The sequence below is a fragment of the Rutilus rutilus genome (assembly GCF_951802725.1).
Source record: "Rutilus rutilus genome assembly, chromosome: 4".
Lineage (NCBI taxonomy): Eukaryota > Metazoa > Chordata > Actinopteri > Cypriniformes > Leuciscidae > Rutilus > Rutilus rutilus.
Genome location: NC_140212.1, coordinates 37,940,468 through 37,963,744, shown reverse-complemented (window position 1 = coordinate 37,963,744; position 23,277 = coordinate 37,940,468). Strand labels below are relative to the sequence as shown.

General features: G+C 40.0%; 1 protein-coding gene across 3 annotated transcripts in view; it reads right to left on the bottom strand.

The window, feature by feature from the left end:
• Window positions 1-22,075, bottom strand: part of LOC311289204 (protein NLRC3-like) — a 38,176-nt gene extending 16,101 nt beyond the window's left edge. For all 3 annotated transcript variants that reach the window (XR_014627083.1, XM_084407014.1, XM_084407015.1), the window contains exons 1-8: window positions 21,993-22,075; window positions 4,092-4,359; window positions 1,549-3,361; window positions 1,113-1,286; window positions 839-1,012; window positions 564-737; window positions 281-454; window positions 3-176 (exon numbers count right to left, since the gene is read on the bottom strand). Coding sequence is in view for 2 of the 3 variants with exons in the window: in XM_084407014.1 (XP_084263140.1) it covers window positions 3-176; window positions 281-454; window positions 564-737; window positions 839-1,012; window positions 1,113-1,286; window positions 1,549-3,361; window positions 4,092-4,347 (2,939 nt within the window). In the remaining variant the exon portion in view is untranslated. The remainder of the gene's footprint in view (window positions 1-2; window positions 177-280; window positions 455-563; window positions 738-838; window positions 1,013-1,112; window positions 1,287-1,548; window positions 3,362-4,091; window positions 4,360-21,992) is intronic.
• Window positions 22,076-23,277: the final 1,202 nt, after the last annotated feature.

Sequence of the window (23,277 nt, the reverse complement as noted above, 5' to 3'; positions counted from 1 at the left end):
ACCTCAGTATCTTCAACTGACAGTTTGGACTCTTCAGTCCATCAGAAAGAAGCTTCACTCCAGAATCCTGCAGGCCATTGTTACTAAGGTCCAGCTCTCTCAGGACAGAGTTTGAGGATTGAAAAACTGAAGACAAATTCTCACAACACTGAGCAGTGAGATTACATTTTGAAATTCTGAAGAAGAACAACACAATGTAATTGCATACAGAATAAATCTTAACAGTGTGTTTAAAAAAAAAAATTAACATTGCAAAAAAATAAAGTACTTGGACTCAAACCTCAGTATCTCCAGCTCACAGTTTGGACTCTTCAATCCATCAGAAAGAAGCTTCACTCCAGAATCCTGCAGGTCATTGTTACTCAGGTCCAGCTCTCCCAGGACAGAGTTTGAGGATTGAAGAACTGAAGACAGATTCTCACAACACTGAGCAGTGAGATAACATGATGAAAATCTGAAGAAGAAAAACAATGTAATTGCATACAGAATAAATCTTAGCATTGTAATTTTTTTTTAAATAATTAACTTATTGCAAAAAAAAAATCAAGTATTTGAACTCAAACCTCAGTATCTCCAGCTGACAGTTTGGACTCTTCAATCCATCAGAAAGAAGCTTCACTCCAGAATCCTGCAGGTCATTGTTACTCAGATCCAGCTCTCTCAGGACAGAGTTTGAGGATTGTAGAGCTGAAGACAAACTCTCACAACACTGAGCAGTGAGATAACATGATGAAAATCTGAAGAAGAAAAACAATGTAAAAATGCATACAGAATAAATATTAGCAGTGTATTTTTTTGCAATGAGTTATTTAAAAAAATCAAGTATTTGAACTCAAACCTCAGTATCTCTAGTTGACAGTTAGGACTCTTCAGTCCATCAGAAAGAAGCTCGACTCCAGAATCCTGCAGGTCATTGTTACTCAGATCCAGCTCTCTCAGAACAGAGTTTGAGGATTGAAGAACTGAAGACAAATCCTCACAACACTGAGCAGTGAGATTACATGTGGAAAATCTGAAGAAAAACACAATGTAATTGCATACAGAATAAATCTTAGCAGTGTGATATTTTAAATAATTAACTTATTGCAAAAATAAAGTAGTTGAACTCAAACCTCAGTATCTCCAGCTGACAGTTTGAACTCTTCAGTCCATCAGAAAGAAGCTTCACTCCAGAATCCTGCAGGTCATTGTTACTCAGGTCCAGCTCTCTCAGGACAGAGGTTGAGGATTGAAAGACTGTAGACAAATTCTCACAACACTGAGCAGTGAGACTACAGCACTGTAGCCTGTGTAGAGAGCAAAACACAGCAACAGTAATGCTTATTATCTAGCATTTATATTCTGGAGCCTGACATTTTTTTTTTTTTAACTGTAGTGATGTAAGCAAAGATAAAACAATTTATATAGTATACTTATTTATATTATCACACTCATTACATTTATTAACTTTTCTAAACAGTCTAGGCCAACAAGTAACCCATGTAAAATGAAGACCCAATTACAAAAGACTAACAGTGTAATATAAATTAATGCAAAGGAGACTCTTACAGTGCTCTTCTGGTGTTTTTGACCACTGGCAGAAATCTCATCAGTGCTTCATTAGATCTTCTGTATTTCTGCAGTTCAAACGCCTCTTGAGCCTCTTCTGACATGAGGAGCACAAACACCAGACCAGACCATTGACCAGAGGAGAGATTATTTGATGAAAGATTTCCTGAGCTAAGAATCTTCTGGATTTCCTCTACAAAGTTATCTTTCAGTTCACTCAGACAGTGGAAGAGATTGATGGTCCTCTCTATTGATTCCTCCTTTTCTATTGTCTTTTTGATATAGTCAACAGTGTCTTCAACATTCTCTGTTTTGAGTTCCAGTCTTGGCAGTAGTTCCTTTAGGTCACTCTGATTGGACTCCAGTGAGAGACCCAGGAGGAACCTGAGGAAAAGGTCCAGGTGTCCATTCTCACTTTGTAAAGCCTTGTTGACTGCAGCCTTATGAAGCTGAAACTGAGGCTTTTTGGACAGTTTCCATGTCAGTTTTTCTTTCCATGTTAGTTTTCCTTTCCAGGATTGAAGAAATAGGTCCGCTTTCTCATCTTTGCCCATCAAAAACACATAGAGAGCAGCAAGGAATTCCTGGACGCTGAGATGTACAAAGCTGAAAACACTTCTTGCTGCTACCTTTTCCTCCTGAAAGATCTGAGTGCATAACCCAGAGAACACAGACACTTCACTGACATCTAGTCCACATTCCTCAAGATCTTCTTTGTAGAAAATCAGATGTCCTTTCTCCAGCTTTTGAAAGGCCAGTTTCCCAAGCTTCAGAATAATCTGATCAAAAGACCTTGTATTGTCTTTAGGTTCAGGACTGTATTTTGTCTTCATTTGTTGCTGCTGAGTAAGAAAGAAGTTTATGTACATTCCTGTTAGAGTTGTGGGAGTTTTGTCATTGCTCTCACGAGACAGTAGAGGCTGAAGAACAGTGAGAGAGATCCAGCAGAAGACAGGGATATGGCACATGATATAGAGACTCCTGGATTTCTTGATGTGACTGATGAGATTTCTAGCAACCTCAGGTCTGCTGTTTTTGTTGAAGTATTGCTCTTTCTGCTCATCATTAAATCCTCGCACCTCTGTCACTTGATCAATGTATTCACGAGGTATCAGGCTGGCTGCTGCCGGTCTGGATGTGATCCAGATGAGAGCAGAGGGAAGCAGATGTCTCTTGATCAGGCTTGTAACTATCTTGCTCACTGTTGTTATTTTGTGAACATCTGTAATTCTGTCACCCTCTTTAAATATCAAAGGGAAGCGACATTCATCCAGCCCATCAAAGATGAACAAAACTTTACCATCACCTTGAGGAACAGAAGGCAGTTCTTCAGTACCATTAAAGACATATTCCTGAAGCAGTCCCATGAGACTGCAGTCGTTTGTGATCAAATTTAGCTCACGGAACGGCAGAGGTAAAATGAAGTCTATATCCTGATTTTCTTTTCCTTCAGCCCAGTCAAGGATGAATTTATTGACAGAGACTGTTTTTCCCACTCCTGCGATCCCTATCGTCAGCAACTTTCTGTTTTGTTGACCTTCATGGACTTTGAAAATGTTATTGCAATGGATTGGTTTGTCTTTGGCATCAAATAGTTTGAGATTCAGTTCAAACTGTCTCACCTCGTGTTCATTCACTCTTCCTCCAGTCTCATTCTCCACCACATATAAATCAATGTAGATATCATCCAGGCTTTTCTGATGACCCGTCTGTGAATTACCAACCAATATCCGCTTGTACTCCTGTTTAAATTTGTCCTTCAGTCTGAGGCTAATCTCATGAAGAGCAGCTTTACTGTATTCTGCAGCTGAGCCTTTGAGAAAGAGGAGAAAAGTCAGCATAGAGCAAAGGATCAATTTGAATAAAGGTATAATAAAATCTTAAAATAAATTCTAACCTGGCCTTTGATTTCTATTACAAAAAAATAACAAGCGTACATCTGATAACTTGAACATGGTGCTTCCAATACAATAAAATTAATCACACTCATCTTTCAAGTGTTTACATGCACTATCTTACAGAGATTATGTTGAAACTCATGTCGTCACATGAATACCTTATATATCATAATCAATTTATTAACTTTATTTCATGCTAATGATATATAGATATAAATATAGTTATTTTAGCTTGAAAAAAGGTTGTTACAATTTATAAAAAAAATTATACCAGTGAGATTTTATACTTCAACACCAATTTTGATGTACTAGCCTAACTAAAGCTAGTAAAAATGTTCCCGGCTCTCAGACAAAGTGAGACTATTGAAATGAGTTCTCAATTGTTTTGCTAGGCATAAAAACTCATGCAATAGATACACTTTCATGAGGGCACATCACTACAATTTCATATGTGTTACCGCAATGGTGATAATCCGAATCTCTGCCCGTTGATGGTATACCATTCATGCCTAAAAACTTGGTTTCAATTAAAACATTTCTGAATATTTTTTTTTATTTCTATTTCTAGAATGTTTACTGGATTGGTACAATTTGACTCAGATCAAACCATCAAAGTCACATCAGTCACTGTGAATTGAATGTTACCTTGCTTGTGTTTGTTCTCCAGCTGCTTAGCCAGTTCATTCTGGTTCATCTTCCTCAAGATCTCCACCATGATCTTCACAGCTTCTTCTGGTCCAAAACGTGCTACCATCTTATCCACAGTTTTTAATATATTTGCATTCTCCATTTCAGAATTTGATATATGATTATCATTTTTTAAGTGCCATTGAAACCGCTCCAGGTCATCTTTTACCAGGTCCATCAGTGAGTTCATGAGCAGATCTTTAACAGACGCCATTGTCCTTCACAGCTGAAAGACAAGAATAAAAAGATCTTTATTTGTTTCACTCTTAATATGTGGACCTAAGCGCTCGAATGTTCCCGCAGCGGTAAAATTGCAGGTGTGTATTTGCTGCCTTTTACCACTAAGAGGCGCTACAATCACAGACTTTGAAAAGTGTCCGTTTATTCTCTCTATTGCGCAATCTGACGCGGCTCGTTGATAACTGGCCAGCAGATAAATTCAAGTGAAACATTATAGTTAAACAAATTCATAATCCCAATTAGTGTTGTCACGATACTAGAATTTCTAACTTCGATACAACGGACAAAAAAACTGCCACAATATTAAGGGTGTATTTTTTTATTTAAAGCTAAATATAACAAGTCTAGAACATGACAATGAGGTATATTTTACATGAACAAAAATGTCCTGAGGTAGTGCACTTGTTCAAAAGCATAGATTTAAATGCAAACGTGCATGCATCACACACGAAAACAATGCTCACTGGACCGACATGAAGTCAAGTCAAGTCACCTTTATTTATATAGTGCTTTTAACAATACAGATTGTCAAAGCACTTAATGGTATCAAATTGGAGGATAGAGTGTTAGTAATGTATAATAATAAGATTAAACATTCAATTTTCAGTTAAAGGCATTTCATTATTGAATTCAGAGATGTCATTGCCTAGCTCAGTTTAGTTTAATTAGTATCTGTGTAATCAAATTGATGATAATCGCTAATGAAGGCAAATTGCAGAATTAAATAATATTTTTTTTTATAAAGTTAAATAAGCACAAGTTAATTTACATTTGACCACAGTTCAAATATTTACTTGTCTAAGATTCAGATTATATTAACTTTAAGAATTACGGTGAAAAAACGAGACAACACACACTCATATCAACAACAATACTAGGCCATCTTGGTTAATGTTTCAGAAATGTTCAAATGAGAAGAGTTACCAACCTCTCGAAACTATTTATATAGATCTGGGTGTCTGTCTTTCAGGTGCTTTGCTATATTAGGCCCCGATCACACCTAACGCGTTTTTCAGGTTCGAAAACGTGAGGTGCACAGCACTTACCATCACAGAGAACGAGCAGTGCGCTGCGTTTTTTATGTTGCTAGGTAACCACTGAAACAGCTGACCTGTCAGTCAAGTAAACGTCAAATCAGCCTTTTATTAACTTTATTTACTTTCTGTTAACATTGTGGCAGTTACGGTTCGTGAAGTCGTTAAGCTCCTGGTAACCCGCGAGAGCACCACAAGTTTTTCCTCCATCATCACACTCTCTGGGCGTTCAAGCAACTAGCTTTCATCACTAAAACGGAAGGCCCGCCTTTCCATTCAATCGATTGGACAGCGGAAAAAAACGTGATGACGTCGGGCGCTTTTTCCGCTCTGAGTTGCTTTTTTTTCCAACTTCAAAAACGTGAGGCGCATAAACAGCGCGCAGAACGCTCGCTGCCATAGGAAACCAATTGAAAATAGGCGCCTCTCACTGCAAAAAAAACGTGTCAGGTGTGATCGGCCCCTTAGAGGTGTTAGCGCCTTTTGATAGCACTGCTCTGTAGCATCTCTTGCATATTGGCTTGCTTGTGTCCTTTTGCTTTCCATGTTCATTTGCTTCATATTCAAAATATTTCCGGATAGCACTCCTGCTGTGTTCTTTATCAACCAAAGCCGGTTGCGGGGGCGCCGCTCTCGCCATCTTTCCATTCACTTCACTTTTGCTATTTAACCAGAGCAAATGAGACGAGTGCGCGTGTGGTGTTTGTCAAAGCGCCTTTGGAGAGAAGTGAAAGTGACAGCTTTGAATCGGTGTATCGATTCTTGGGGAAATTAGTATTGGTACCGTTCAGATATTTCAGTTTATTGAAATATCGATATTTTTGACAAAACTAATCCTAATACTGAAATTACAGTACAAATTTAGAACTGAAACAAATGTAGGCATCTATTATTGCATCAAATATAAGCAAAGTAGGCTAAACATTAACATTGTGTGCCCAGTTTTTCTATAGGCTAATTTAGAAAGGCTATGCATGTAAAGGTTATGTGTCTTATACTTCATGTTATTTTAATTTGTTAATAGGCCTAGATTTATGAACTGAAACAAAACCATGAAAAAATGTAAACTAAATGATCGTAAAATTATAACATTGATCAGGACTTGCTAACTGATGTTGGTCGGCAGCATTTGTGTTTTAGTATTCTTTATTCAGAATTAAATAGGCGCACAGTAGGTTGTTTTGATTAGCATAATTTTCTTTAAGAAATAATGAAAACATTCAACATATGTGGCGACGTGGTGGTTACTCTCAGGGTTTAGCAAGAACAATTTAAAGTTTAAACCAGGGACGTAAATCCCTGTCCCCCTGTGACGGTCACAATTACTGCATCACGTGTTTGGGCTTAAAACACGCTGAAGCAGCTTTTGTGGATAGTTTGTGTTCTCACTGTGAGAACATGACTGTCTCGGTGTTGAGATCAAGACTCGCCTTTGTTTGCGAAGGTGGAGTCCTCATTTCTACACCGCACTCTTGGGTGCCGTGTGAGGTGGGTGATTATAGGATAGTGATGGAGTTTCCACCCGGTAACCATTCCTCACGGAATGTGGACTCCTCACGATTCCATCACACCGATACCGAAGGATTCCGGTGTTGAGCGCGCTGACCTGTCTGTAATGGACGGGTCAGAGGTTCCATTGGAGATTCCCCAGGAGGAGAGGATGCCAATCGCTGCATCGGAGGGTGAGCTGTACTCTGGAGAGGATGATTCACCCACATTGCTCCCTTCGCGGAGTACAACGTTGTCTGAGTCGGATCCACAGTTATCAGCTATGCTGAAATGGGCCGCCGCCGCGGTCGGGCTCGAGTGGAACCCTCCACCGTGTCCCGCTCAGTCGTGGTTGGCTGATTGGTTTCTCAGGGCCGGTCGGGCTGGTTCTCAGCCCACCACCCCAGTACCTTTCTTTCCCGAGGCGCATAGAGAACTGACCAGGTCGTGGATGGCACCTTTTACTGCTGGAAACGACCTGGATAGCTTCTCCCCCCTCACTATCCTTGAAGGGCGAGCAGTGAGAGGTTACATGGCTGTCCCACACACAGTCAGGGAGGAAGAGGAGCAGGTCTTATTGGCTGGACCTGGTTTTCCGAACTCGTGCTTCTCTCGTCAGCCCCTCTCTGTCGTCAGGACCTTCTATCTCAGGGACGAGGAACCATATGGCACCCGCGTCCAGACCTCTGGATATTTCAGGTCTGATATCAAGAGGTTCTAGGGGGTCTACCACAAGCAGTCGTAGATACCATCTCCTCTGCGAGAGCACCCTCCACGAGGCATGCTTATGCATTGAGGTGGAACCTGTTCGTCGATTGGTGTTCTTCTCTCAGAGAAGACCCCCAAAATTGCTCGGTCGGGACTGTACTTTCTTTCCTGCAAGAGGGGTTGGAGCGAAGGCTTTCCAAGGCTCTCAAAGTGTTTGGTGCCTCTATTGGCGCACATCACGATGCAGTGGATGGGAAATCCATAGGGAAGCATGACCTGATATTCAGGTTCATCAGGCGGGCGAGGAGATTGAATCCACCTCGCATCCCTTCCATTCCCCCTCGGGACTTATCTCTGGTGCTAACCGCACTGCAGAGACCTCCCATTGAGCCACTGCAGTCAGTGGAGTTAAAAATTTTGTCATCAAAGACAGTTCTCCTGCTTGCACTGGCCTCCATCAAGAGGGTAAGGGACCTGCACGCTTTTTCGGTCGACGAATCGTGCCTGGAATTCAGCCAGCTAACTATCATATTATCTTGAGACCTGTGGATCTTGGATATGGGGATCTTGGATATGTGCCCAAGGTTCCTACCACTCCCTTTCGGGACCAGGTGTTGGACCTGCAAGCACTGCCCTTGGAGGAGGCAGACCCTGGCTTTGCTCTGTCCAGATATATGTGGATAGAACGTAAAGCATTAGGACCTCAGATCAGCTCTTCATCTCAGAATCAGAATCAGAATTTATTTGTCATTGTAAAAACATTGTAAAACATTGTCACAACGAATTTTAAAGGCTACTCCTGGGGCATAGAAGAATACATTCATTCACTCACTCACATCATACTCACACAGAACCATACTGACACATACACATAATAGGACAGGTCACATAGAGGCAGTATAAAAACAAAATCACTGCACTGTAAAGTGCAAATGCAGTGCAAAACAGGCAAGATAATCATTCATCATGATAAGGTCTTATTTCTGTAAGTGAGTGTTTAAAGTTGTGATGGCTGTGGGGAAAAAGCTGTCTCTGAATCTGGATGTGCAGGTTCTGACAAACCTATAACGCCTTCCTGAGGGGAGTAACTGAAAATGTTTTTGGCCTGGGTGAGAGGAGTCCTTAATTATGTTCTTTGCTCAAATGAGGTAATGGGATGATGCAATGCTGTCAAGTGTGGGCAAAGAGCACCCAATGATTCTTTTCCGCAGAGCAGATGACCCTCTGCAGGGATTTTTTCTGTGCTTCAATGCAGCTTGCATACCACACTGTGATGCAGTACGTCAGTATGCTCTCTATGGCAGTGCGATAAAAGGCCACCAGCAGCGTTTCCCTTAGGTTGTTTCTCTTTAGCAGTCTCAGGAAGTAGAGACGCTGTTGTGCCCTTTTGATTATGGTGGTGGTGTTAACAGTCCAGGACAGGTCATTGGCAATATGAGCCACCAGGAATTTGAAGGTGTTGACCCTCTTGACACTAGCCCCTCCTACGAGGAGTGGCGGTGGGTCCATCTGTCGCTTCCTCCTAAAGTCCAAGATCAGCTCTTTGGTCTTTGATGTGTTGAGCTCGAGGTTGTTGTTATGGCATCATACTGTCACCTCTCAATCTCAGCCCTATAGTGTGTCTCATCACCCTCTACTATATGACCGATGACTGTGGTGTCAACTGTGAATTTGATGATGGTGTTGGTTGAATGAGCTGGGGAACAGTCGCTGGTGTACAGGGAGTATAGCAGAAGGCTGAGAACACACCCTTGCGGTGCTCCTGTGCTGAGTGTGATGGTGGAAGAGAGGTGGGTGCCCAGTCGAACAACTTGTGAGCGGTTGGTGAGGAAATCACTTATCCAAGTGCAGATGGGGGTGGAAAGGCCCAGGTGGAGCAGCTTGTTGATGAGGATGTCCAGGATGATGGTATTGAATGCAGAGTTGTAATCCACAAAGAGCATCCTCACGTAGGTGTTGGGGTGTTCCAAATGATTTAGCGCCGCGTGCGCCATTTTGGCGATAGCATCCTCCGTATTTGGCCGGTATGCAAACTGATGGGGATCAAAGGAGGCTGGGAAGCTAGATTTTATGTACCGTAGTACCAGTTTCTCCAGGCATTTCATGACAACTGGTGTCAATGCTACTGGTGTATGCTACAAGGTCCTCTGGAACTGGCTTTTTTGGCACAGGGATAATGATGGCTGATTTCAGACAAGATGGAACGGTGGCCTGTGACAGGGAGCTGTTGAAAATTCTGGTGAAGACTCACCCGTCACTCCGTCAGGTCCCGTTGCCTTTCGTGGGTTGACAGACTTTAGTTAACATTCCACTTCGTGTTCCAGCAGAGTGAGAGTGTGACTTGTGATGGCTGGTAGAGACAGCAGATCTGTTTCAGATCTGTCAGCCTCAAACTTGGCTGAAACAAAAGAAGAAAAAACAGCCTCAAACAAAAGAAGTGGTTCAGCTCCTCAGCCAGCGAGGCATCAGTGTTGGTAGTACTGTTGACCGTGCTGCCTTTGTAGTTGGTTAGTTGTTGTATTCCCTGCCACACTCTGCGCATATCTTTGTCTGCTAGGTAATCCTCCATCGTCCTCCATCCTCCCCTTATATGCCTCCTTTGCCACCTTAATACCCCTCTTCAGGTCAGCTCTAGCAGAGCTGTACTGTTCTTTATCCCCTGATCTGAAGGCGATGTTATGTCTCTTGACTTCTCTCGTCATCCAGGCTTTTTGATTGGGATGTCGTGATGCAATGTTCGACCGTGACATTGTCCATACAGAATGTGATGTTATCCAGTACAGCCTCTGTGTCACCATCTAAGTCGCTTTGAAAGAACAGGTCCCATTCACTGTGTTGGAAGCAGTCCTGAAGCTGGGATAGGGCAGTGTCAGGCCAGGTTTTAATAGTCCTTCTACTTGGCTGTATAGCCTAGCGGGCAAGCCATGGTGCCGTCCATAGCCCTCCTGACAGGGATGTATGCTGGGACCAGGAGTAGTTGGATGTGATCTGACTGGCCCAGGTGAGGGAGAGAAGCAGTTCTGTATGCTTTCTTGATGTTAGAGTATACATGGTCTAGTGTGTTTTACCCTCTAGTAGCACAATCGACATGCTGGAAAACACTGTGGAGTACAGTCTTTAAGGACGCCTTATTAAAGTCCCCTGCTATAATATGTATTCCCTCTGGGTGATCGCGCTGCAGTTTGTTTGCTATGGTTAGCAGGTGAGCCAAACCTGTGCTAACGTTAACATAGGGGGCTATGTAGACAGCAGTAACAGTCACTACAGTGTACTCTCTTAGTAAATAAAATGGTCTACATATTACCGACAGGGCTTCAAGTCAGGTGAGCAGTGCTGAGCAATGATCCTGCTTTTGGTACACCATTCATTATGCACAAAAATGCAGAGTCCTCCTCCTCTGTTTTTCCTGGAGTTCTTGTCTCTGTCCTGCCGGTAGCTAGCTCAGCCTGCTAGCTGCACGGCGGCATCCGGGATGAGGGGATTCAGCCAGGTTTCGGTGATAATCATCACGCAGCAGTTCCGTATGTAGTTGTTAGTTGCTATACTGAGTTCCGACTTACCCATTTTGTGCGCAATGGATCTGGCTTTGGTGAGTAGGAGGCTTGGCAGTGGAGGTCTGTGTGGTAGTTTCCTTAGCCGGGCTAGCAGGCCCGACCGGCATCCTCGCTTCTGCTTCTTCACCCATCTCCACCTTCATCGCCTGCCGCTGCCGACAATAATCCACGGAGCGCCCGATGGTCTGGCTATATCCTCCGGGATGTTATGAGCCACCTGGAAGGCTCTCGTAACGACTGTGTTATATCGTAGTCCAATCTTGATTAGGTCAGTGTGGCTGTACTTGTTCGTAAGACCTTGACATGGGAACGTTACGAAAAACACTAACAAGAAACATAAATAAACACCGACAGGAGAGCTAGGAGCCACTGCACAGTCGCGCGCCGCCATTTTGCTATTTGAATGACCAAACATTCTGTGACAGCAAAGGCCAGCAGAAGGGAAGGCTGTCTCCAGGCAGAGGTTGGCCCACTAGATAGTGGATGCCATCATCTTGGTGTATGAATCCCAAGATGTACCTTGTCCCCCGGTACTGCGAGCGCACTCCAAACGGAGTGCGACACCTGACACGTTCTCTAGGTTCTATAGCCTACGTGTCAAGTTGCTTCCCATGTGCTCTCTTCACATAGAAGCCAGTAACACAGTAAGCACATTTGTTGGCTGGATACATGCGCCATTGCTTCAGTGAGTTCTGCTTGAGAACCCTGTAGTTCCTCCAATTACCCTTCGGCATGGGACGTGGCGGAGCGTCTGGTGCTAGGCCTACCACTTGTAAGCTAATGTAACTCGTGGTAGGCTGGGTCCACATGTTGTATCCCCTCGAGGATCCATATGTGTATGTCCAAGATACGGTTCCCAAAAATTCGAGCCTGTGTCTTCCCTTGGCAGTGTTTGCCCAGCCACCTCTGAAGGCTCCGCTTGTATAAACAATAGAAATATATACATAAATACTAGGGATGCACGATAATGCATTTTGGCCGATATTCGATATGCCGATATTTTCAAACTAATTTTGTCCGATGCCGATACCGATACCGATATATACACATTTTCCCCCTGATATATTTACACTTTAATTTTACTGAAGAGAAATCCAAGTCTCTCTCCTGTACTACCTTTCCTGTTTTACACTCATGTGTTGTAGATAAGGCAATTTACAAGACAAACAAAACAACATTTGATTCTACCATAAATGTATAATTGTGCAAATGTAGACAGACATTCACCCCTGAAAAATAGGTAAATTATTTATGCCATTGCCACAGTTTATTTTTAAGTTCAGACATTAAACTTCAGTCCTTAGAAGTAAAATAAATAGAAAAAAAAATTCAAAATTTTTTTTTTACATCTTCTCCTACTTGAACAGGTCTACCAAATGCTCCCCTGTTTTCGGTGCTGATGCGGTGGTGACCCGTTCATGTACTGTAACATGTAAGGGTGGCGCTGCCAATAAAGCAGTGTTGGGAAAGTTCACTTTCTACATGAACTAGTTCAAAGTTCAGTTCACAAATTTTAAAATGAACTAGTTCAGTTCATAGTTCATAGTTCATATACTCAAAATTTTGAACTAAGTTCACAGTTCCAAAAATGAACTAGTTCATAGTTCTTTTTTCCATGTTGTTGCGAGATATTATTTTTCAAAATGATTACCACAGCCCCCACAGACAATTATTTTATCAGTTTTAACACTGATGCGTCAGATTTTTTTCCCATCTTCACCGACCTTATCATAAAACTCGTTTAAATGATCATACGACGCCTCCTTGCTGCTTTTTGTTTTGATTTGTAACGTAAGTGATGAGTCGTTCATGAAAGACTCGAGGTGAAGTAATTATTTATGTTCCCTGTAAACGATTTTTGACTGCATTATAATGATTTCTTAATTCAGAATATGATCAAGATTGCGTAGGTGGATGTGTTCGGGGAATTTGCCAGTTAATAGTAACATTTAAAGCCCCTTAAATGAACGAAATGACTCGAAAAAAGATTTGTTCATTTTGATGAACGAGATCGAACAAGAGGTCGAACACGGGTGGCTGGTGTTGCCAGATTGGGTGTTTTTTCCGCTACATATTAAGGGCGGTTTACGGTGGGTTTTAGGTGGATTTTCGCCTGGAACTGGAAGGCTTTATAGAAATCTGGCATCCTACTGAACGAAGTTAAAGGGATACTCCACTTTTTTCGGAAATATGCTCATTTTACAACTCCCCCAGAGTTAAACAGATGAGTTTTACCGTTTTCGAATCCATTCAGCCGAACTCCGGGTCTGACGGTACCACTTTTAGCATAGCTTAGCACAGATCATTGATTCTGATGAGTCCAGTAGCATTTCTTTCAAAATGACCAAAGAGTTTCAATATTTTTCCTATTTAAAACTTGACTCTTCTGTAGTTAAACCGTGTACTAAGATCGACGGAAAATGAAAAGTTGCGATTTTCTAAGCCTATATGGCTAGGAACTACTCTCATTCCGGCGTAATAATCAAGGAACTGTGTGGCTGTACCATGAGTGCAGCAGGCGTAATGATATGACGCAGCGCCTGAAAATAGTCCCCAGCTCGGTAACTTCTTCCAACGTGACCGGGACTAAGTTTGTCTAACCTATTAGACCTATTTTCAGGCGCTGCGTCATATCATTACGCCTGCTGCACCCATGGTACAGCCGCACAGTTCCTTGATTATTACGCTGGAATGAGAGTAGTTCCTAGTCATATAGGCTTAGAAAATCGCAACTTTTCATTTTCCGTCGATCTTAGTACACGGTTTAACTAGAGAAGAGTCAAGGTTTAAATAGGAAAAATATTGAAACTCTTTGGTCATTTTGAAAGAAATGCTACTGGACTCATCAGAATCAATGATCTGTGCTAAGCTATGCTAAAAGTGGTACCGTCAGACCCGGAGTTCGGCTGAATGGATTCTAAAACGGTAAAACTCAACTGTTTAACTCTGGGGGAGATGTAAAATGAGCATATTTCCGAAAAAAGTGGAGTATCCCTTTAAACTGAGAGAGCGTGGCGTTCACAGACACCAGAATGAATGAGTTCACAGTAACGTTCATCAGGCAGTAATGCGGTACGTTCAGTTCACGTTCGCCCAAAATATGAACGAGTTCATGAACTATCGTTCAATGAACGCGTTCAGGCACAACACTGCAATAAAGCAACTAAAAGTTGTCACAGAGAAGCGCAAAAGTAATGATTATGAACAGGCACGTGCAGAGGGGGGGGCGTTGGGTGCTCGAGCACCTGCCCCTTTGCCCCTTGGTGACCAAAGTGCCCTTTTGTCAAGCACAATTTCCTCTCCTTTATTTGTAATTAAAGGCCCTTTTGTGGATGCCTGCCCAATCTAACCATTAGTAAAATTTATTAATAATAATTTAGCCGTAAATAAAATGACCCACATGATGACCTTTCACCTGGCGAACTCATCCGGGTTCCTGACGCTGCACGCACATTTTTTTAATTTCGCGCGGCTACGCGCACTACCAGAAGATATCTTCAAATCTGTGGCTGCTGGTAAGTGGCGTTTCATTCTCAGCTTAGTGATTTTGATGTTTGTTTACTTATTATTATTATTTTACAAGGACGACGTGAAGAGCATGCAGAGACGTTGTTTATATTGCTGTGTGTAGGCTGTAGTAACTGTTTTCCTGAATGCCATCAAGATTAAAACCGAGACTGATTTCATAACAGGTCAATAAACAAATAGTTAAAATTTAGTCACTTACATTTTAGACGCAATGACTGTTTTTGTTCTGTTTCAGCAGCGAAAATAGTTCCAAACAAAGATCACGCAGGACCATCGCGAATCTCACAGCTACACTCAGCCGTGTTTCATTACTGAATGATTCAGCGTTTTGAACGAATCAGTTGAGTCAAATATTCAATGACCCATTCATAAACTGCCTCATTCTGAATAAATCAGCCGTTTGAACGAATCGTTTGAATGAATGACTCAATGACTCGCTCATTAAGACGGTCGCCTGCCGCCTCCTACTGGCGGTTTAGTTTCATAAAGTATATTCTTTTCAACATTCCTTATTTGTATATTCAAAAATATTTAAAATAATCCAATTTAATACAGTTATAATTTTTCAATGTAAATTATTTAATTTGATTGGTAACAGCCTGGTGTCTTATTATTTTAATTGAATATATTGATCAAATTTAAGAATTTGAAATGAAAGATGGAGATACATTTAATAAAATTAGGGGAAAAATGCCCTTTATAAAAGGTACAAATAAATTGTGTTTTCAAACAGTGATGTAATGAAACATTGACAATTTAAGCTTGAAGAGAGTAAAGCCTCTGTTTAGACTATTAAGGAAATGTAATTTTGCCAAAAGAAGAACTTTTATTTTAAATAAATGTTAATTTTAAATCAGCCTACTTCAGTGTGATATGTTACCATATTATCATGCTTAACACTAAGAATTTGAATAATTGTAATGTGATGATCAGATGCAGATATCTAAATCAAAGAATATGGGAGGTTGGCGGGTGGATTATTTATTTTTAACAGTGGATTCGGGTGACTCAAAGTGCACCAGATTAATGAATTTATCTTTAAAATGTACAAAATTTTCTTACGGGGGGGCATGCCCCCGGACCCCCCTAGAGGTAGCGAGCTCAACCCACAAAAATACTGTGGGAAACACATATGATGATCTACAAAAAAAATAAACAAATTTAATTATTTATTATTAAAATACATTATTAGGATTTACCCATCTGCCTCATTTTGAGTCAGGAAAAACACAGCCCCATTTAAAACCTTGTTCCATGTGCCCTCTTTTATACTTTGAGCACCTGCCCCTCCAGAGGTCTCTGCACGGCCCCGATTATGAATATGTCAAATATAGCAAGGAGACATTTTAATTGTTTATTAATAAACAAGTGTTTTCTGTGTCGGCTGCAAAGATGAAGTTGACTGACTCGCGATCTTCGGAGTAGGCTCGCGAGTCAGTCAACTTCATCTTTGCAGCCGACACAGTGAACGCGCCAGGGAGAAATGCACATTTCGGATTACATAGTTTTCTTTCGTTTTGAATTGTTATGTTTAAAAAATATGATTTCAAACATTCTGTAGATTTTTTATTTTTTATTTATCCTTTATTTTACCAGGATAGTCCCATTGAGATATAAAATCTCTTCTTCCAGGGAGTCCTGGCCAAAATGGCAGCACAGAAAGTTTCACATAAACAACATACAAACATAAAACTCAGAATCTTTCATAAAATTTTGTCCAGCACTCAAAATAACAACACAAGCTACTTAACCAAACATACACACGTTTCCCTTAAATTGGTCAATAAGAGATTTTTAAAAACTTTTAAAGAGGGGAGTGCTTCTATCATTATTATACTCTGCAGCTCATTCCATAACCAGGGAGCATAGGAAGAGAAGGCAGTTTTACCAAGCTCTGAACGTACTCTAGGAACCTTTAAAAGCAATTTAGCACTAGATCTAGTGCTATAAGTACAGGTATAATACGATAAAAGACGACAGATATAAATTGGTAGTTTTCCTAACAATGCCTTAGCAATAAACATCAACATGTGTATTTTTCTCCTTTGAAACAATAGATATATTTATCAGGTCTGTGAGGCAAGTAAGCTATATGCTGAGTTTCGTTTCATTTATGAGACGAACTCCAGTTCACGCGCGCGCCTCTGTGTCGTGATATCTATTATCTGGTTTACTTATTATTTATTAGGCTAAATCCAGGCAATTGGTTGATGAAACATTTTTTAAAATTAAGATACAATTAATACAAAACGAAATTCACTTAGAAAGGCTTTGTGCTTTCTGTTTGAGGTCTCTGTGGAAGTTTTAAAGCAGTCTCTATCAGTGCCGCTTTCAGAGCGTTCACGTCTGTAATCGAGAACTGTCACTGTTTTTCCTCATAAATGCGAACACGAAAAATAAAATAAAATGAATATTTTATGCTCTGTGGAGAGCATAGTAGCTTGGAGAGTTTACATTAGTAAGCTACAGGACATCGTCTTTCGAAACATGACCTGCACGAAAGAAAAAAAAAATACTGCGGCATTCTACCCATCACTTCTGAAAATGCACTTGCGAATGCGTCTCTGTCCCCAGCACATCTCAAACCAAACTGATGCTCATGCTAGAAATGCCTCCACATGTTGGAAGTTTAAGTTGCTGGCACTCATGCTATGTTCACGGTCGTCACGTGCAGGGACGTGCACAGGGGGGTTGCTCAGGTTGCCCGGGCAACTGCCCATATGCCCTTCTCGACTCACGTTGCCCTTCCGAGGGGGAAAATAAATAAATAAATAAAGAATTTCACGTAGGCCTAGATAAAAAAAAAAAAAATCGCAAAGCCTCATTCACTTTCATTCGGGCACCGAAAGTGAAAGTCAGTAGGGGAAGGGCTAACTCTGTTTACGTGGCTGCAGCGCTGCACGCGACCGGTGTAACACGCAATCATACTACAAATCATGCGTAGTTGCCCAGTTACCATAAGTACCATCAGAACTAAATACGAGCAGAGAATGTCTAATATGGCGAGAAGTTTCACTCTCACTACACTTCCGGCTTCTGAACTGGTTGCAGTTCCACTCTGATTCCATATGAGGGCGCTCACAGGACGAGTGCAGAATGAATGGAGGTCAATGGCGGTATACCCCTCAAAATCCACTTTTCTCAGGATATAATTTTTTGTCTAGTAATTTGAATGTTGTATTCGAAAGGAGATGCAAAGAAATTACACATTGCTGGGTGTTAGATTTTTTAGACTCACTTATTTGCTTTAAAAAAAGTCTTTCAAAATGTCAATGACGTCAGAATGCTGACGTCATTAGCAGAATGCTAGCGTGTTATGGGCAACAACAACTCAACCTGTAAGAAATCAAAACGACATAAGTACTCGTTCATTCAACTTTCGACCTAAAACCCATGTTGAACTTGCAAAATCTACAATCACATCTGAGATTTCTCAACGGCAATCGGGTGAAAGAGACTAATTTAGCCGTCTAGCCCCATTGACTCCCATTCATTTTGCACTCATGGCGAGCGCCCCCAGTGGAACTCTGGTGGTACTACAACCAAAATTCGGTACAATAGGGCTTAATAGGGAGTGGACAGGCTCTCCGTAGACGGGCTCTGATACGAGCAAGAAGCACAACTGAATGTACGGGAAGCCAAAAGGTTAAAAAAAGATTGTATTTTTTCCCGAAATTTAAGCTTTTTTTTATTTTTTTATTAGAAGCGAGTTTTTCCCCATCTGTCAATTCAATCCAGATTGAGGGGGGGGGGGGGGGGGGGTGCTGCTGCCCTTTTTCAGGTCAGAGCAACTGCCCCTCAAAATTCCTGTGCACGTCCCTGGTCACGTGCACATAGGAAACACGCCACCCTATCGGCAAGGCTCATCGGCAGAAATATTCATATCGGCCGATGCCGATGATGGTCATTTAAAGCTTTTATCGGCCGATACCGATGTTGTGCCGATATCATCGTGCATCCCTAATAAATACATCATTAGGATCCGTTTCAATGAACTGCTATATGTAAGCAACTAATGAGGATCTATGTATATATATATATATATATCAATGATATAATATCTTGTACGCCGCTGTTGTGTCGTTCAGTCATCATGGTTCACGATAATTGATTGCGAGTACAGAACATCCCCAAAAAACGCAGATCAACTGAGGCAAGCAGGCTTTGGGACAAACGGAGAAATAAAACAAGGATCAATATAGGCTTAGATATTCAATATTGGTTACATTGACCATAAAATACACAGTATCAAAAAAAAAAAAAGAATTAAAAGACACTACACAAGGCAGTATATCATTCACACAATGTTCTGGGATGCAAGTTCATTTATAGATCAGTTCGTCTTTAAATTAATGCAGGAAAGTCTGTTTTAAAGAGGTCATATAATGGTACATGCACTTTTACAAGTTGATTGTACTGAAATGTGTGTTGGCAGTGCCTGTACACAACTATCATAAAATGATAAAAATCCATCCAGTGTTTTTTTTTAAATCTTCTTATATGTTTACCCATCTCAAATCAAGCCGTTCAATTTTGTGACATCACAAAATCGACGCCCCTCCCACGATTGTTGATTGACAGCAGTGTTTTAACACAGACCCGCCCTCGCTCGTGAGCGAGCTGTCAATCAAAGTCCACGCGGACCGGCGCGGTCATTGTTGAAACGTTGGAGCACTGTCTATGAGCAGAATGGCGTCTAAGCGATTGTGGTGTTCTGTTCTTGGGTGCAATAAAGAACACAGCAGACATTTTGATGTTCCTAAAATCGAACCGCTGAAGACGCAGTGGCTGAGTTTTGTTTTCGAACGGAATACTCCTCACGATCAACAGCAATGCTTTCATGTTTGCGCGAATCATTTCACCAGACTGCTTTATAAAGGAGGGTCAGTATAAAGCTGTTTTTGCTAAGAAGCTGCTCCTGAAAAAAGGATCGGTACCAACTATTCGTGTTCCTGCTGCACCTCCAGAAGAAGAAGTGAGTGTAACGTTTTATTGACCTTTATATTAATCTTTATACTAATCTTTGCAAATGTGGCTATTTACACTCAGGGTACATTACGGCATGTTTTCTATGTACGACATTCTCAATATAATTCATAATCCCACGTTTGTAATGAACAACGCGGTATAGTTATTGTGTTATTAAAAACAGTGTACACACAGAACAGAGGGGCGAGGTGAGCAAAGCTCATTATCATTTAAAGACGCATGCACTTAAACGGCGTGCTGAAAACAGAGCTGTTTTTGACCAGGTAAAATTAGTGTTTTCGTACAATACTAATGAGAATTTTTAATTAAAGTATATTACAAACTTTTAATTTAGACCCTAAAGAATCATATTAGCTTGTACAAAATGGCATTATATGACCCCTTTAAGGTCAATGTCTGTCTTTCCTCTGGCCTCTGTCTTGACCACATGACCAAATTTTTAACAAAAATCTTATCTGATGGAAGTCATGGTTCTTGCCCTAGTTGGGGGATGGGACCATAGATCCCAGAGTGAGTTGTAAAGATTATTTTTTAAATATAACAAATAATTGTGTCTGATTTGTCTCAGTTGTTACATTGTGCAGGCGCCTCACTTGCGCACACGAACACCAGTTCTATCGTAAGCAACGAGTAAGGATATTGGAACACGAGTTAAATACAAAGCCTTGTTTACATTGTGAATAATAGTTTAGCAACCAAATTGACATGGCAAATATGGATTCATTTCTTGCTGAATGAGGTAAGTCCAATTTAGTCATTTTGGCTTGACGTTTGTAGGCTATTCTGTTTAATATATTTTATTTTACAATATTATATTTATATAATTTAATAACTTATTTTCTGTTTACTTATTATTCTGTTCTGAATACTGTTGAAGGATTTGTTGTGGATTGAGAGGAAATAGCCCAGGCTATGTTTGTAAATGTTTTGTTTTATTTGCCAGTTATTAATAAACATAAATTAACCTCGCAATTGGGCAAACAATTACATTAACTGTATTTTGGAGTAAGATCAATATTTCTTTCATGAGATTACTTCCTCTTCTTGGCCAGGTTCTGTTTCCCCATGTCATAAACTAGGGGCGAGGCTTATAAACCGTGAATATTTAGGGGCGTGATATTCAATGAGGATTGTTATCAGCCGCTACATTTATCAACGTAAGATGATTTATGCGCTTGGATCTGTGCTCGTTTCTACGTAAGATTAATAAATGAGACCCATTATCTTAACAGTTACCAAATGTTCTTGCTAAACGAAAAATGGTTGGCATTTCCTTTTGTAAACAAAAATGTGATTCATTGGCCAAAAAAAATAAATAATAATAATAATTTGACTGATAGGATTATTTATATGTACAAGATTTATTTAGATATTGCAATATATTTTTATTGAGAATTATTTTGTCCTTGACAATCGTGTAGTGAAAAATCTGTTATTAACCTAATCTAAATAGGCTGAAATAAAGGTTGTGAAATGAATGTGGCTATTGAAGAGAGAACAGAGATAGAGACATATGAGGCATAAATTGCAAAGTAAATAATTGCTTTGAGTTTTGTTAGCAATAAAACAAAGTTGTAATCAATGTACATAAAATGTGGCAATACAACTGCATTAAAAAGGATATTTCCATTGTGGTCCATGATTATAGAGAGTCATTTTCACTAAATCACATACAAACAAAAAAAATAACTTCACAAAAATACACATACAATCTATTAAGACATCCTATCTAAAAACAATATCTTCACTCTTATATTAAAAACCCACACTATCCGTTAAAACCTTAAAGTCCAATGGCAATTTATTACACTCCTGTATATTCAAACGACCTTTGACCATACAAACACTTACAACTAGATAAATTAAGATCAATAATACTCTTGTCTAACAGAATGTCCATGTCTTACTTTAACCAGTGAAAAATAAAAATATGGAGTTAAAATAGAGTCTATTATCCAACAATGAAAATGTCAAACAATAAATTCCTAAACCTATTCTCAACCATTTATTTTTGCCCTCCGTACTTGGTTTGCAGCAAGTACCTATAAACTTCCTTTATCTAAAAAAAAAAAAAATGTATATCTAGCTATAAATCTAGTTCTAACATTAATTTTTACAGGCCATACTTACACCACATAAATTATTATCTAGAACACAACCAAGATAATTGACCGATGTTCTATTTACAATTACACAACATCAACTTTGACTCCAAAATCATCTACCTTTCATACCTAATGTTTGTTAACATGACACTTTTGACATGATACATGACAATGTTATATCTATCAGTATTTTATTAAGTAGTATTTACTAACCGTGAATGATGACGACGTAGATGTTTTTTGTTCCTCCAGTGAAAATGTGACTTGAGCAGAAGTTATGTTGAAACTCCTTTCAGTTCTGCATTTTCATTGAGGACTGTGGAGAGGAAGTTGTCTTCAGAACTCAGAAACCAAGGATTTCCGCACCTCAAACTAACAAGGAACTAAACCACAAGTCGAGAGCTGTTGTTTCTTTGTTTCTGTGCGTTTCTTTCTTTTCCTATTGATTTTATATTTTTTAACATAAGAGGAGGCCTATGGGAAGGTTATGCATAGCCTACCTATATGAGAACTTCAGGGCCCTAATTTCACCATCCTATGAAGACCATATTTAACACCCCCTTAACACTTCCTAACAGGGAACCGTGGCCTATTATTCAACCTTAGTCAAGTCAAGTCACATTCATTTATATAGTGCTTTTAACAATATGGATTGTTTCAAAGCAGCTTTACAGAGATAATAAAAAAATTGCCGTAACAGATTGTTTAGGCTTTAAAACAGCTTTAGGATAAAGTTATTGTCCAGCTAAAGTTAGTTTTGATTGATTGATTCACTTCCGTTGTGAAGATCATTAGTTATTAACCCTCTGGGGACCAAGCTGTTTTTGGGGTCCTTGAGATGTTCTGACATGCCTTGATATTTGTGCTTTTTTCAGTTATTTATAAACATGTTAATGGCAAAGGTGTAAATTCACTCTATATAGCACAAACAGGGCTACCATAATATGCAAGCAACGTGTATGTAGATGTTTGTATTTTTAAGAGAATAATGTTTATGCGTGGTTATTGGAAAAAAATAAAATGAAAGTTGCTGATTTAAGAACACAAAACACATTAAATATGTGTCCACAAGACTTTTGATTAATTGATGTTGTCCCTTTGAGTTCTAGCTTCAAAATTATGTGAAAATCATCCTGCCTAATTGTTCACATAAAACACTACATTGATTTAAACATTGTAAAACAGTTTTTTTTGTCAGAAGAGGTTTATGCGTGGGAGTGGTAATGGGTCATCATCATTAATGAGATTCAGACCAGGGGTGTGACATAGACGCTCCCCCAAGTGCTAATGGGCCATCAAGTGAGGCAGCCTGAACAAAGAATGAGGAGATTCAAATGTTTTGTTTTTCAATCTGTTTTATTGTAATTTTGTTTAAAGTTGAAAACTATTTTTATCATATATTTTACAGAGTACTATTCCAGCACATGCATAACTGATGGACATTTAGCAATGCTGATAAAGCAACACAAAATAAGCTCTTTAATATTAACATTACCAA